Consider the following 14965-nt stretch of genomic DNA (forward strand, 5'->3'; position numbering starts at 1 on the left):
CTGCTATAAATGTAAATCTTGCATAAAAGAGACAATCTAAGGAGTAATTGACATCATCTAGGGTTAGTTTCAATTAATTTGCCAGATTGGCAACTCTAACCTGAAAGAGCTCTGTAGGAAAAAGATAGTAACATAAATGATTTTGATATAAGATACTCATGGAATGGTGAGAGAAGCGGACCGTGGACCAGCCAGCTAAAATAGCCTAATTAGATAGGCCTGATAATGAAGGCATGTGACAGACCTCACAGTCCGATCAGCTCAGATCCAGGACCCAGATACTATGATAGACAATCAAACAACGGATTATGGAAGCAAGTAAGAGGGAGAGTTTAATTTTACCTGGACATTTACCCTCAGAGGAAGCGGAGCTGGTGTTCAAAAAGAAGAGAGGGACAGTAGGAACAAAGAATCGGAGGTTGGAAGTTTCAGGGCACATTCAGAGTATGGAGATTAGATGTCTCAGGAGAAGATTGGTGAGAAAGGGGAGCCACTTTACCAGTTTGGGATTTTGTTGTAGTTCAGCCCTGCTGGAAAGTTCTTATGATCTTTTGGCACTTTTGAATACTCTAGAATGGATGAGCTGGATTCCTATCCCTTTAGGAGGTGTGGCTTATTAGACTGTAAAATTCATGTGCTGCTCCTTTGAATTACTTCAGATAGAGACAAAAGACTTCCTAGATCCAAGACTCTGGTAAATACAAAGGCTACAGGAGGCCATAAGCCAAACTAACACAAAAAGGACAGATCCTGAGAAACATGAACAAAGACAATCCTGTTTGAACAAGCTCTGCCCTTGTCAACTCAGTGTTTTCCTGGTGTTCTGTTCTTGACGGAAAAAAAACCTTGCAGATCGATGTTAGATTATAGTATCACTAAGTTATAAAATGAATATGGAGTCAGTCATCCTTTGGAGACTGAGCCTCCTGCTGCACAAAAATTTTTATAGGGAGTATGTAAATGTATCTCAGAGTTAGAGTGGGGTTGCAGTCAATGTTAGAGTAGGGGAAATGGGCATGTTGGAGAAAGAAAAGAGAAATAAAAATGAGGAAGGAAAAAAGTATGTATGTGTATATCAAGTGAGAATAGATAAGGATAGGAAAAGATATGGGCTTAAGAGTAGTTGAGCCCTTCTACACTGACTAGAAATATTTATGAGTCATATAAGCTGACAGAAAAGGGACACAAAAGATCACAGAAACTAGGAATTCATGAGAAAAAGAGTGGTAGTGATGGAGAGATGACCGCAGATGGGTAGGTGTAGAGAAATGGGAATAATGACATCTGGAAAAAGAGTGAAGCAAAAATAGCCAGGAAACAGGTCCAGGCTGTGTGGTTCAGGATATTTGCAAGCTAAATTTTTCCTTTTGGCCTCCCTCTTCACATACTTTTACCTGATGTTGAAGAACTGCTGCTTTCACTTGCATAATAATGCACATTATCAGTGAACTGTGGAACACAGCCCCTAGACCTTTGAGCAGATTCCTTTCATGCTTTCTTGCTCATGTCAATAAACTGTGTGTATCACCCACCCTAGCTATTCTGGAATATTTAGGCAAATACTCCACTGACCTGAGTCATACTTAGGAGCTGATGTCAGTGTACATTTTAGCAAGGAACCTAGTTAAAGTTTGATGCTCCAAGAAACCTGATTAGTTTTAGCTTAAAAAAAGATCAACCTGTTTTTTAAGGATTGGTACGGAAAATAATTCTGCAGCAATGTAGGTTTTAGTGGCCACGTTTTTATAATTATAAAATAATATGTAGTCATGAACAATTTAAACCATTCAAAAGGATAGCTACCCCTTTAAAACTTCCCAGAGGTAAAACATTTTCTTGTTTATTCTTCCAGAAATTTCTATCTATCTAAATTATATACATATAAACTACTTTTAGAAGGATCATCTATACTGTATTATCTGTATTACTTTTTAAAAAGTATAGATAGAATCATTTTATTTATTTATTTTTATTTACTTATTTAGAGAGACTTTGTTGCCTAGTCTGGAGTGCAGTGGCCTGATCATAGCTCACTGCAGCCTCAAACTCCTGGGTTCAAGCGATTCTCCTGCTTTAGCCTGCCAAGCAGCTGGAACTGAAGGCATGTACCACCACGCCTGGCTGATTTTTAAAACTTTTGTAGAGATGGGGGTCTCATTTTTGTAGAGATGGACCCATGCTGGTCTTGAACTGCTGGCCTCAAATGATCCTCCTGCCCAAAGTTCTAGGATTATGGGCATGAGCCACTGCACCTGGCTGAATAATTTAATTTTTTGATGGTTGAGTAATATTCTGTCATAAGATTAGTGTCCAATTTATTTAAGCAATTCCCTATTAAAAGCCACTGAGGTTTTCTTCAACTTCTTACTCATAAGACTTGCAGTGCTTGCTTCGGCAGCACATATACTAAAAAATTGGAATGATACAGAGAAGATTAGCATGGCCCCTGCGCAAGGATGACACGCAAATTCGTGAAGCGTTCCATAAAAAAAAAAAAAAAAAAAGACTTGCAATCTTTTTTAAGTTTTTCTGTGGTTGCTTTACCATCCTTTATACGTGTAGTATCTCTAGAGTGATCAGCACAGTCTCTGGCACATGGCAAGTATTCAATGAATGTTAATTCCCTTTCCATATATGCATATAGATATAATTATTTATTTATTTTTTTAGGTATGAGGATGACTTTCTGTTGAGCTGTGTACACTTTCTCCTCATGGGGCTTGGCCAACCAGCTCCTATGAATTATGTGATTTGCAGCTATGGACAAGGTTTTCTCTGTGTGGAGATAATTGACATTTGCCTAGATTAATTGCTAGCCCTAAATTATTAGAACCCAGTTTAAGCAGTCGATCCTACATAGCTTACCTGTGGTGCATCAGTAGTTTCATCTTAGCAGTTAAAAGATGACACATTTTGGCAAATAGGTAGGAAGAAAGCTTTTGATAATCCCTCCAGTTTAAGGTTTATGCACTTAAAAGAACAACTATTTACTGTGGTTCTTTTGCAAATGCATTGGATTAAATCTCAGTATGGCAGGATGCATATCTACATACTTGGAAAAATAGGGGAAAGGCAATTCCAGTAAAATTTCTCAAAGTGTAAAGTGTTGAGATGGAAGGAACAATCCTGATTCATAGCCAGACTTGGCAAAGGCACAGAAAATAAAAACAAAACTAAAATCCATGGTGATCTTAGTAAGAAGGCATGAAGGGGTGAGAGAGAAGGGAAAATGGCACGGCATGAGTAAATACATAAAACGCAGTTGGGATAAATATAGATGAGTGGAAAATGATTGTAAGTGAAGTTGCTCCAGGAATGTCTTGGATTTCCAGCTAGGGGGATTACAGTGTGCAGCTGTTGAATGGGGCCTCATTCCTGAGCTCTCAGGTTCCACTTCTTGGACAATAAAGATTTTTGGGCAAGTGGCATATTTCTTACCTGCAGAAGCCAGTCATCTCACTGTTCTGGGGTAGGTGGGGCATAAGAATAAACAAACCAAAAAACTTCCACTTCATTATTTAGCTATTCTTGGACAAGAAAGTACCATTTCAGTCAAACTTTAAAGAATATTATTAGAACAAGTGATAAAATTTTCTCTGTATTTTTGTAGGTTTTTTTTTAAAAAAAAACTTATCACCTAAGGCTACACTACAAAAGATGTTTTTCCAAAATTTAGAATAATACTTGTATTTGCTTTCCAAACTGTTTTTCTGCTCCAGATTTTAAAAAGAGTTGTGAGAATTTATCAGATCATAATAATAAACAGATAGCAAGGAAATCCTTTTAAGGAAATACAGGAACCCCAAATCTCCTTTCATACACAGTATTTAATGAGCCCCCATTGTGAGCTTGTTTCTTGTAGAAAGAATTATTTTTTTAAGATAAAGTGATTAAGAGTTATTCCAAAGTATATTCTAATGGCTATTTTAGCAGAATGATGAAACTTCACTAAAATAGCTTTTACGTGATTTTTATTATATTATCCCCTTGTTGTTTCTGTAGTTTAATAAATGCACACAAGGTCATATATGTGAAAATAGCGTGCGCTTCTCCTGGAGAGTGTAAGAATATCAGTATAAAGGTGCTGTAAAAATGAATTGGGTACTTGAAATGTGTACAAGTCTGTTAATTCACTCCAATGGCATGTACTCATTCAGGGACTTTGATATTGTAATCATTCTACCCCTCCTATATTATGCTACACATCACAGTCATTAAATCACTCCATGATGTAGGGTTAGTTTCAGGATACCCAAATACTATCAGTTATGAATGATAACTCCGGGAGTGTCGTGGAGAGTTGCAGCATACCTAGTTAAGGGTTATTAATCTGGTTCCTATTTTGCCAACTTAGAACACTCAGAACTAAACTTAGAACAAAGCTTTGCACAACTATTTCCTTAGTTACCCTTATCATAGTTCTAACTTCGGTGAAGATTAGCTGAATCGAACATGCCACCTCTATTGCTGCTATTTTGAGGGGCTCGGGCGCCAATTACCGGTTCCCTAGAATTTGCCCGTAATTGACTACGTCCCATAATAGGTAACTCTGGAAGTGACAGGCAGCCTCAAATGTGGTTCTCCCGCCTGTCGATTGGGCCTGGCAGGAAGCTCCGCCTCATCAACTCAGTCAAGGGCGGCAGTTGGTCCGGCGTCGGTGAGTGGCGGGTCTCAGCTCCGCCCCGGCCGTCCGCTGCGCTGCCTGGGTCGGCGCCGTTTCCAGTTGAGAGATGGCGGCCGCCGCAGGTAGATCGCTGCTGCTGCTCCTCTCTTCCCGGGGCAGCGGCGGGGGCGCCGGCGGCTGTGGAGCGCTGACTGTCGGCTGCTTCCCCGGACTGGGCGTCAGCCGCCACCGGCAGCAGCAGCACCACCGGACGGTGAGCTGGCGCGCCTGGCGGCTCCGGGGAGGGCGGGGCGGCGCTGGCGTGTGGGAGCTGCCGGCGGGCAGGCCGCCCGGGCAGCGGGCGAGTTACCTCAACTCCCGGCCGCTCCCGAGGTTGCCAGGCACCGGGGAGCGGCCGTGCCCTTCAGGCGCCTGCGGCGGCGACCAGGAAGGAAGGGCGGGCGGGAGGAAGCCGAGAGGAGGAGGAGGGGCGACGGCGGGGATGTTCCCGCAGGACCGGGGACACCAGGGCGGGGAAGGGACGGGACTTGAACCTCTCCCTGACCCGCCCCCAATCTCGGTTCCTCCCTCCTCCTTTCTTAACAGCTCTCCCCCTTTGCTCCCGAACTGAGCCCGGTGCAAGTTGTCCCCTTTTCTTCCTCCTCCAGGCGGGTTGGGGTGTCTTGAGTTGCCGCGGCTGCCTCGTATGTGTCAGGAGAGTGGCAGTGCCATGCTGCTGGGAACTGTCCCCGGAGAGCAACCCAAGACCCCAGCGGGGTCGCTTCCTCGTTCTCTCTCGGTCCCCTGGGAACGGGCAAGAAGGGAAATCAAACTTTATTCCTGTCTGTGACTTCCTGCGTTGTGTGTGACCATCTCCCTCGAGATGGATGCTGCATTGCTTCAGGAGGCAAGCTTCATCCCCTCGGGTCCTTAAAGGTCCTTTCGGTGGTTCTTTCGCGGGTTGGTTTGTAAGCTTGTTCGCGCGTGCCTGAAGGAGGAATGGTGGGCAGCAGGCACAGAAGGGAATATGACAAGTTGTTCACAGAGGCAGAGATTTGGTGATTGTGTTACTGCTGTCAGTTACTGCTGAGTTTCACTGGCTGGCAATGAAGGGGGGTTTCTATTTGAACCGCCTTGGGTGTGTGTGTGAGTGTGAGTGAGAGAGATTTTTTTCAATTGCAAGAGATCAACTTGACATGGAGTTCTTGACCTAACAAGTCAGGAGTTTCCCCGTTCCTTAGACTTCCCAGACCTATATCCCACATGTGTGGGTCTTTGGCCAACTCTGAGAGAAAGAGTGTAGCTTTAATTTCCTGTGGCTAAGTTATACAGTGTGGTAATAAGAGGATCACTGCAGACAGCCTGATAGGAGAAACTAGTACCTTCAGCCCTCAACAAACACATCACCTGCCTTGTTCAGATCATATAGCTCTGAAGGGGAAACTGAACGGCAGCTATTAGAGAGGATACTCCAAGACCAATGACAGCATAAAATCGTTTCTGTAAGAGCTATGAAAAGAACGAATGCTCTGCAAATGCAAGATAGTATTGTTATTATTTGCCATAGATATGAACCCTATCCTCATTCTTGTGAGAAAATTGTACCTCTTCATGTTTGGCATGCTGGCATATTGCTTTGCTGAAGCTTTTGGGCTAGAGCCGAGCTTTTCCACAGTTCAATTTAATTTGCATTATTCGTAGCCTCCAGTTATGTGTTTTGTTCTCTTAAAAACATAAGGCCACTGAAAAATCTGATTGCATTCCCCTTTCCTCCAAACTATTTAAGGACATCCCAAGTTGTCTTTAACTCTGTGTTTTGATTAGACATCTTCTGACTTTGCACAGTTTGTTTTTAAGACTGTTTGGGTGTGGTATTCATTTAGCATTTTTATTTGTGCCATGTATACTTTTCACTATGCAAATTTGTCAGGCTGTGAGTGTCTTCCTTGTGGGAATACTTCATGAAAGTGTTCTCTGTGCTATTCTAGGGTGGATAAAAGTGATGTGCTGAATTTGTAACTGAAAGCACAATTAAAATGAAGTCTTATTTCTGAAGGGCAGAAGTGTTTTCATGGAATGGTGACTTGTAAATGAATTTAGAATTGTAAGATCTTGAAAAAAGTTGAACATGATTATATAAAATATGTAAACAGATTTTTTATTTTTCTGTGATTGCTCTAAAGCCATCATGTCCGCTGTCTCCATCTGATATTCTATGATTCCTCACAAGACATTCAATGTGAAAAGTATTGAGGCCCAGAAAGGGGAGAGACTTGGCCAGAGTTACACAGGTAATACCTAACAATTTTAGGATACCCATCCACCTCAGGTATTCTGACCCTCTTATTGTGTTATTTTTATTGCGAAGTGCAACTGTTCCTTATAAAATTTACTTTTGTCTCTTAGGGAAGTATTGGCATTTCAAAACTCCATGAATAGGGATTCTCCTTTAAGGAGATGTTGATTTGAGGCACATATATTAGGTGAATATTGGAACAAACAATTTGCCAGAAAAGAATAGGTGTTTTTATAAAGGTCCCTGAGAGACACTAAGGTTGAATCTTGCATAGGAGACATCCTGTGTATGTGCAGCAGATGGCAGTCTGCATTGGATGGGATCACAAGTGTAGCTTGTGCCACTTTTGTTCTGCTGTAGTAGGTATGGTAAATTAGAGCCAGGGGTGCATAACCAATTACATTACTGCTTACTATTTTGCTCGAGAAATTCATCTTTTCCAAGTTTGGAGAATGAGTCTAGAGCAATACAGTAGTAGTTCAGCTATTAGTAAATGCAATTGTGAGGTTATAAATCCCCCCTGCCCTGTTAAAACATCATTCAGCTGAATGAATAGGAGTAAAGGTGCAGGGGCTTATTGAGTATTTTCAGCACCATCTAGTGTAGTTTTTTCCTTCTCTCCAGCTTGTGACTGTAACCAAAGCTGATGTAAAATGTTTGTTGCATGCCTTTCTGTTAGTGAAGGTGGCTGCTATTTTTAAGCATGATTCTTTGAAGGGGAACTGCCTTTCATTGTGAGTTGTGTAATTCCATTGCTAAATCAAACTGTTTCATCTCTGATTATGACAGCCTGACTGTTGGCATTTGCTAGTGGTCAGCTGAATTACTGCATCCTCTACTTAAGTCTGTCATTGTACTGTTATAGTTTGTTGCTGTCCCTCTCTACTTTACACATTGCATTTCTTTGGCAATGATACTGTTTCAGCCTAACCTGAAAGTTTTAACAGAGGTTACATTGCCTGCCACAGAGGCAAGTCCTAATTCTCTAACTGAGTTCGTCATGATCTGGCCCAATCTTACTTTGCCAGATTCACTCCAGCACAAATACTACTCCATTGTACTTAAGCCAGTCTCTGTACTGTCCCCAGATGTTCCATACATCCATATTAAACCTTTATGCAGTTTTTGTAGCTGAATTTCAGCCTTAATCACTCCCAGTCACTCCTCTAACCTCTAAGGTGCATTTCATGTTAGAGACTGACCTACAACTCCTTTTGAATCTAACATCTTTACAGACGAGGAAACCAACCTAATAGAAACCGAGGGAAGTGACTTGTTAAGTTATGTTTGTGGTTACCAGCAGACCTCAGATTGAAATTCCTTTTTTTTCCTTTGATTTTTTTTCACCACCTCTGCTATACCTGGCATGAAATTCCTTTAAATGGAGGTGGATTCAAGAATTCTTAGTCTGAATCTTAATTTGCGTAATTCCTGGCTCTTAATCTCTTTCTGTTGTTCTGTTCTGCCCTCTGAATTCTGAGATGATTTATTGTCTTCAGGACACAGATTGAATTGACACACACTTGTTCTCTAAATCTGCAGTCTCCAACTCTTGGCTTGTTAGGGACCAACATGCAAAGTTCTGCCCCCTAACCCCCCCGTCCGTGGAAAAATGGTCTTCCATGAAACTTAGGCGGGCAGGCAAGGTAGCGAAGTTTCATCTGTATTTACAGCCACTCCCCATTGCTCACATCATTGACTGAGCTCTGCCTCCTTGCTACCTCCATGGAAAAATTGTCTTCCATGAAACTGGTCCCTGGTGCCAAAAAGGTTGGGGACCATTGCTCTAAATATTTCATTTGTGGGCATGTTGACTTACTGGGGACATAAAGGCAAAGATATGTATTTTATTACATTTGTTTCTCTCATAGACTCCTGCACAATGCTAGGTATATAGGTGATACTTGGACAAGCATTAATTGGCTATGTCCCCTTTTTTTCTGGTTGCTAGGGAAAAGTTATGCTCTTTTTCTACTCTCCCCATCCTCTGTACCCCAGGTTTGACTTGCTTAATAGCTTATTGCTTAGGTAGCCACATTTGGGTAATTGCTTTAAGCTTGATATTGCCAGTGTTATCTTTGGTTGTATATTACACTTCTTTATGGTGGGTTGATAGAAAGAGTTGATACCATTGGATTAGCGCTGCAGTGGTCACTAGCTTTCTGTCCATAGCCAGCAAAAGTATGACAACTACCCAGATTATTATAAATACATGTTTGAATCAGATTCCAAATTTGTTTTTTTATTGTACTATAATATTAAGATTTTTTTTTTTGAGACAGTCTTGCTCTGTCACCCTGCATAGAGTGCAGTGGCATCATCGTAGCTCACTGCAACCTCAAACTCCTGTGCTCAAGTGATCCTCTTGCCTCAGCCTTCTGAGTAGCTGGGACTACAGGTGTATGCTATGATGCCCTGCTAATTTTTCTATTTTTAGTAGAGATGGGAGTCTTGCTCTTGCTCAGACAGGTCTCAAACTCCTGAACTCAAGCAATCCCCTCCACCTTGAGCTCCTGTAGTGCCAGGATTACAGGCGTGAGCCACCGAGCCTGGCCAAACATTAAGATTTTGAGGGTTCTGAATAAATATGTTTAGAACAGACTTCTCTTGTTTTTTAAGGAAACAGCCATTCTTTTATTTATCTTAAGATCTTGCTTATTTTGAAACCCATAAAATATTTGAATGAGTGACTTGGATTTATTGAAATTCTGATTATTGAACTTTTCTAAGTCCCAAGGGTCTCTCTTTTATGCTTCATGGAACTCAGCATCAGGAGTGGTGTAAGTAAAAGACAAGTTGGTAGCAAATCCTTCAGATAATGATATGAATGAACTGCTATTGCAGAAGACCATGACCACTCCTTGATTTCAACTTCAAACATGAGGCAGCCCTAAAACAAAAATGATTTGCTATTGTCAAGTTAAAATTACGAGATCTATAAATTTGGAAAGGAGAACTTTATTTCTTATGCTAGGTTGCAACCTGCAGGCTCGTGAGAGGAGCCTCTGGCTGAGACAGAAAACAGGCACTTCACTGGAGCAAGGGTGGGACAGGAGTTTTATGCTAAATGGTTTGGCTAAATATACATATTTAATGAGTTATAGAGGAGCTGTGAATATTCATGAAGAAGGGTCACATGCATATTTGGTAAGCAAACATATGTTACATATGTCCCATGTTTACTTTGGGCTGGAGACTTAACATTAAAATGCATTAAAATTAGGTTCTGTACGTCAAAAGGTGAAACAACAAAGGTGTTTTGTGCACATCCTCTGTAAACGGTCACAGCCAGACTGTGGTCAGTGGTCAGTTATCAGGAAGGAATGTGTTATCCTGTCGAAATTGAGGCCAGCCTCAGCATTAGGCAGTTGGTTGAAGTTAGCAGGGAACTCTTCCACTCTTTGTTTTTACAGGGCTCTTTTCTATTTAACTCTAAGCAAAAAAAAAAAAATCTGGTGATGGCTAGTGAGGAAGTGGGTGTACTGAGGTGTGACCAACCTCCCATCTCATCATGGCTGGGAAACTTAGTTTTTAAAGTTTTTCTGGGGTCTCCTTAGCCAACAGGGGTCTGTTCACTTGGGGAATGGGGGTTAGGATTTTATTTTTATTCCACATTGTCAGCTGCTGGGATGTTGTTTTTATTTGTTCTAACATTTTAGCTTTGTGTCCTTACAGGTTTTCTTAAAAATTACTATTTGTTTTTCTGTGATTAAGGTCAAGATTACCTTCAGTATAGGGTCTCAGCCTTTCAGTCCTGTATTCTTATGTGTTTTTTTTGTTTTGTTTTTTGAGACAGGGTCTCACTCTGTCACTCAGGCTGGAGTGCAGTGGTGCAACTATAGCTCACTGCAGCCTCGACTGCTGGGCTTGAGCGATCTGCCTGCCTCAGCCTCCCAAGTAGCAGGCACTACAGGTGTGCACCACCATGCCCAGCTAATTAAAAAATTTTTTTTTTGTGGAGACGGGGTCTGACTATGTTGCCCTGGCTGTGAATCCTTTATTCTTTATTTGACTGATTAATGCCATTCTAGTAATTTTTAAACTTACTAGAATAATGCGTTATTAGGAAAACTAAGATGTCATTGTGGAAGATGTGTACTTTAGAAATCCTAGAATTTAGAGCTCAATAATACCTAATATTGAGGAAATAAGAGTCTAAGAATGGTGAAATGGCTTTTTCCTTAGTGGCCCAGCAAGTTAATACAGAGCTGAAAATGGATCACACATCATCTGATTTTTACCATTTTGTTCTTTTCCGACTAAATTACACAATTCTGTGTTTCATTTAAAAAAACTGTTAAGCTGAGATTGGTTTTAAAAAGCGAATTTGGGTCAAATTCTTAAAGTAAGTACTTAAATTCAGTCTCGAATGATTACTATTTGACTTAGAGCAAGCTTGACAACACCTGCTGAAAAACCTGTCCTCTGTAGTTTCAACACAACAAAGGAAACCATTTATTTATTTCATTGCATTTTGTTAAATGCTTTCAGTGAGATAGCCTGCGTAAAAATGAAAATTGACTTCAAGCAAATTACTTTTAATAAGTTTAGTGAATTATTGGCCCATAAACTGCACACAGGCTTGAATTGTTTACATTGATAAAAATATAACTTAGCAAATTACATCACCAACTGGGTCTAATAGGATCCTAAAGCTGAACTTTTTCTAATGCAGTTCTGGAATAATTGGATAATATGACATTGCATTTTGACATCACTCTTAAAAAGAAGAGCCTTTTCCAAAAGTTCTTTAATGACATTAATAATATTTATTTATTTATTTATTTTTTTTTTGTTGAGACAGAGTCTCACTTTGTTGCCCAGGCTAGAGTGAGTGCCGTGGCGTCAGCTTAGCTCACAGCAACCTCAGACTCCTCGGCTTAAGCGATCCTACTGCCTCAGCCTCCCGAGTAGCTGGGACTACAGGCATGCGCCACTATGCCCGGCTAATTTTTTCTATATAGATTTTTAGTTGTCCATATAATGTCTTTCTATTTTTTAGTAGAGACGGGGTCTCGCTCAGGCTGGTCTCGAACTCCTGACCTTGAGCAATCCACCCGCCTCGGCCTCCCAGAGTGCTAGGATTACAGGCGTGAGCCACCGCGCCCGGCCAATAATATTTATTAATCTAGAGGAATTGGTATTTACTTTTCTTTCATGCTTTGTTACTAAAGTTTTCAGTTTTTACATAGTTTTTCTTGCTATTTATTATCCATTTTATTGTTTGGGGAGTATTTGTAATAATCACCAGAAAATTGCTGAGGAGCCCATTAGGTGTATGAGACTGTCCAGAGGACAGTTAGAAATGTGCAGTCCTGAACTGTACTGCCTTACAGGTAACAAGATCCTTTAAACTTCTTTTTTGCCTTTTCAGACAGGCCTACCTTGTACATCTTACTTATCTGTAGTAACTAATGTTACAGGATGTTTGAATACTGTATTAATGTCTACTTTAAACTTTAGTTCAGAGAAAGTTAATGTAACTGATAATTTGTCAAATAATAAGAGAGTAAATAGGTTAGCTTGAACTGCCTGATCTTTATAAATAGAAGAATAGATGTAGAAGAAAGCACTTAAGAGCTGAGGGCATTGTTATCTCATTTAATTTTCACCTTAACCCTATGAGAGTTATTATTATCCCAGTTTTATAGATGAGGAAATTGAGGGTGAGACAGGCTCACTTCTTCTTCTTAAGTGTCATAAACTGTTTTAGTTCTAGGGTTGCAAGTATGGACAAGACAGATGTTTTGGATTTAAGTCCAGGTCTGGCTAGAATTGAAACTGTACGGTAGTGAGTGTCAGTGTGGATCCTACTTCATTTTCATCTTCTCCTTTAGCCATGTTCCTTCTCAAGCATGCAGTTTTCTTCCAAGAGATCTCACCATCATTCCTACTAAATGCATTTCTTAAATTTCTTTCCCGAAGCTCTCCTCCAGGTATTAGCTGATAGGAGCCTAAGGTATTTGCCTTCTGGGGATCTTGGTAATTTAGTTTGGGTTTCTAAAGTGTCCCATGCAGTAAACCTGATAATTGAGTGCTGCTTCTATACCAGTTGCTTTTATAAAATTCTCCTTTAGGCAAAATACTTAATCCCATTGTACAGATGGAAAATGGAGATTTAGAAAGGTTAAATAACCTGGAGTCATTCAGAAAATGTCTATGGAATTCCTACTTTTTGTGAAGCACTGTGCTGGGCACTGGGGAGAGAGCCTTTGTGGTGTGTCCCTAAAAGAGTTTGTGGCCTGGCCAGGAGACATGGTACAAACAGACTGTAATTGGCTGCCCCTTTTTTTTTTTTTCCTAATCAAGGTTCAGTGGGGGCACTTAGACCTACCTGTGAGAGCTGGGGAAGATTTCACAGAGGAGGTCTTGCTTGAGATGGAACATGTGGAAATACAATGTGTGGAGGACTAGAAAAGTATGATGGTCCTAACAGGCAGCACCAAGATCTGACATGACAGGATGAGGGAGCAAGATGTATTTGACAAGCAGCCAGTAGTTTGTTACAACCAGAGCATGGCCAAGAATAACTGGAGATTAGGCTGGATAGTAGTAGTAACACAAATGATATTTAATATTTTTCATGTATACCATGTGTCAAGCACTTTGCATAGATTATCTCACCTAATTCTTGTGATACACTGTGGTGTAGGTACTGTTATTATCCTCATTTTACAGATAGTAAAATTGGTTACGTCAGTTGGTTAAGTGATTTGCCTGGGTCACAGCTGCCAAGTGACACATGGTATATGACTTGCCCACAGTCACACAGCTAGCAAATGGCACACCTGGCATATAAACCCAGACAATTTGGTTCCAGAGCCTGCTGTAGTGAAGGATTGGACTGTGAAGGGACTTGTGAAGAAGTTGAAATTTTATTCTGTAGGTCAGTGGTGTGTGTGTTTTCTCACAGTAGAAGTATATTTTACATCACAACCCAGTTATGTGTGCATGTTGTGCACCCATAAAACAAGAAAAGTTTCATGAAAAAATATTTTTACTATGTATGAGGCATACGTAGTTTCTGTTCTGTTTTGTTAAAGAAATACTGATTGGTACCCACCTAAATTGATTTTACAACTTAAGCCACAGTTTGAAAAATACTGCTTGTCAATAGGAGAGCGTCTGAAGAATTTCGAGTAGAAGATCAGATGATCAGGTTTGTGCTTTTAGGTAGGTCATGCTGGAAGCAGTGTGAAGACTGGGTGAGAGGTTGGGACCAGAGAGGTACAGATATCATCAGTAAGGGGCATCTCAATGGACCAAGCAAAAGCTGCCTGAACTAGGACAGTAGCATTGGGGATGGAGAAAAGGGAATAGAGGGGAGAGAGATTTAGGAAGTAGAATTGATAGAACCTGGTGATTGGATGTGGGCTATCACTTAGCTAGTACCAGTGGAAAGGCAATTCAATTCAAGGTCTGTCAGACTTTATTACTCAGGCACTGAAACTTTATTTCTTGACCTTCGTTTGAGTGTTCCTTTTTATAATCATGTTAAATATGCTTCTTTGTCTTTTCTATGCCTCTAATTTTGTATTTTAAAATGTGCTGACCTGCTTTAATTATTTTTAAGTGATTTTAAAATTTGTATATCAAATCAGATGCCCACCTTATTCTCATGTGCCTGCCTCCCCTCCCTTTCCTCATAGAATTTGAAAGATTTACATAGCAGTATGAAAAGGTACACACAGCATAATAAGCAAATCTTTGTTGAAAGAGTATATTCCATGTATTATGCTCTTCTAAAGCTTTGTGTAGTGGCCCTTAACGTTATACTCATTAATTAGAGGAATACTTTTAAACAATTTTCTTTGAATTTCTTTTTTTTTCTTTTTTAATACAGAGTCTTGCTCTGTTGTCCTGCGTAGAGTGCAGTGGCGTCATCTTTGCTCATTATAACCTCAAACTCCTGGGCTCAAGTGATCCTCTTGCCTCAGACTCCAGAGTAGCTGGGACTACAGGCGCAGCAACATGATGCCTGGCTAATTTTTCTCTTTTTAGTAGAGACGGGGTCTTGATCTTGCTCAGGCTGGTCTCAAACTCCTGAACTCAAGCAATCCTCCTGC

The 14965-nt window shown here is 40.6% G+C and overlaps 1 protein-coding gene and 1 non-coding gene across 2 annotated transcripts in view; both read left to right on the forward strand.

The window, feature by feature from the left end:
- The first annotated feature begins 2382 nt into the window (after positions 1 to 2382).
- Positions 2383 to 2491, forward strand: LOC138376704 (U6 spliceosomal RNA). Its single transcript, XR_011231688.1, has one exon. It is a non-coding gene; the product is annotated as a U6 spliceosomal RNA (small nuclear RNA).
- Positions 2492 to 4721: 2230 nt separating this feature from the next.
- The window catches only part of MCU (mitochondrial calcium uniporter), a 189488-nt gene continuing 179244 nt past the window's right edge, over positions 4722 to 14965 (forward strand). The window contains exon 1 of the mRNA XM_069460364.1: positions 4722 to 4877. Coding sequence (XP_069316465.1) covers positions 4731 to 4877 — 147 coding nt within the window. The 5' untranslated portion in view covers positions 4722 to 4730. The remainder of the gene's footprint in view (positions 4878 to 14965) is intronic.

This window comes from Eulemur rufifrons, chromosome 28 (assembly GCF_041146395.1).
Source record: "Eulemur rufifrons isolate Redbay chromosome 28, OSU_ERuf_1, whole genome shotgun sequence".
Lineage (NCBI taxonomy): Eukaryota > Metazoa > Chordata > Mammalia > Primates > Lemuridae > Eulemur > Eulemur rufifrons.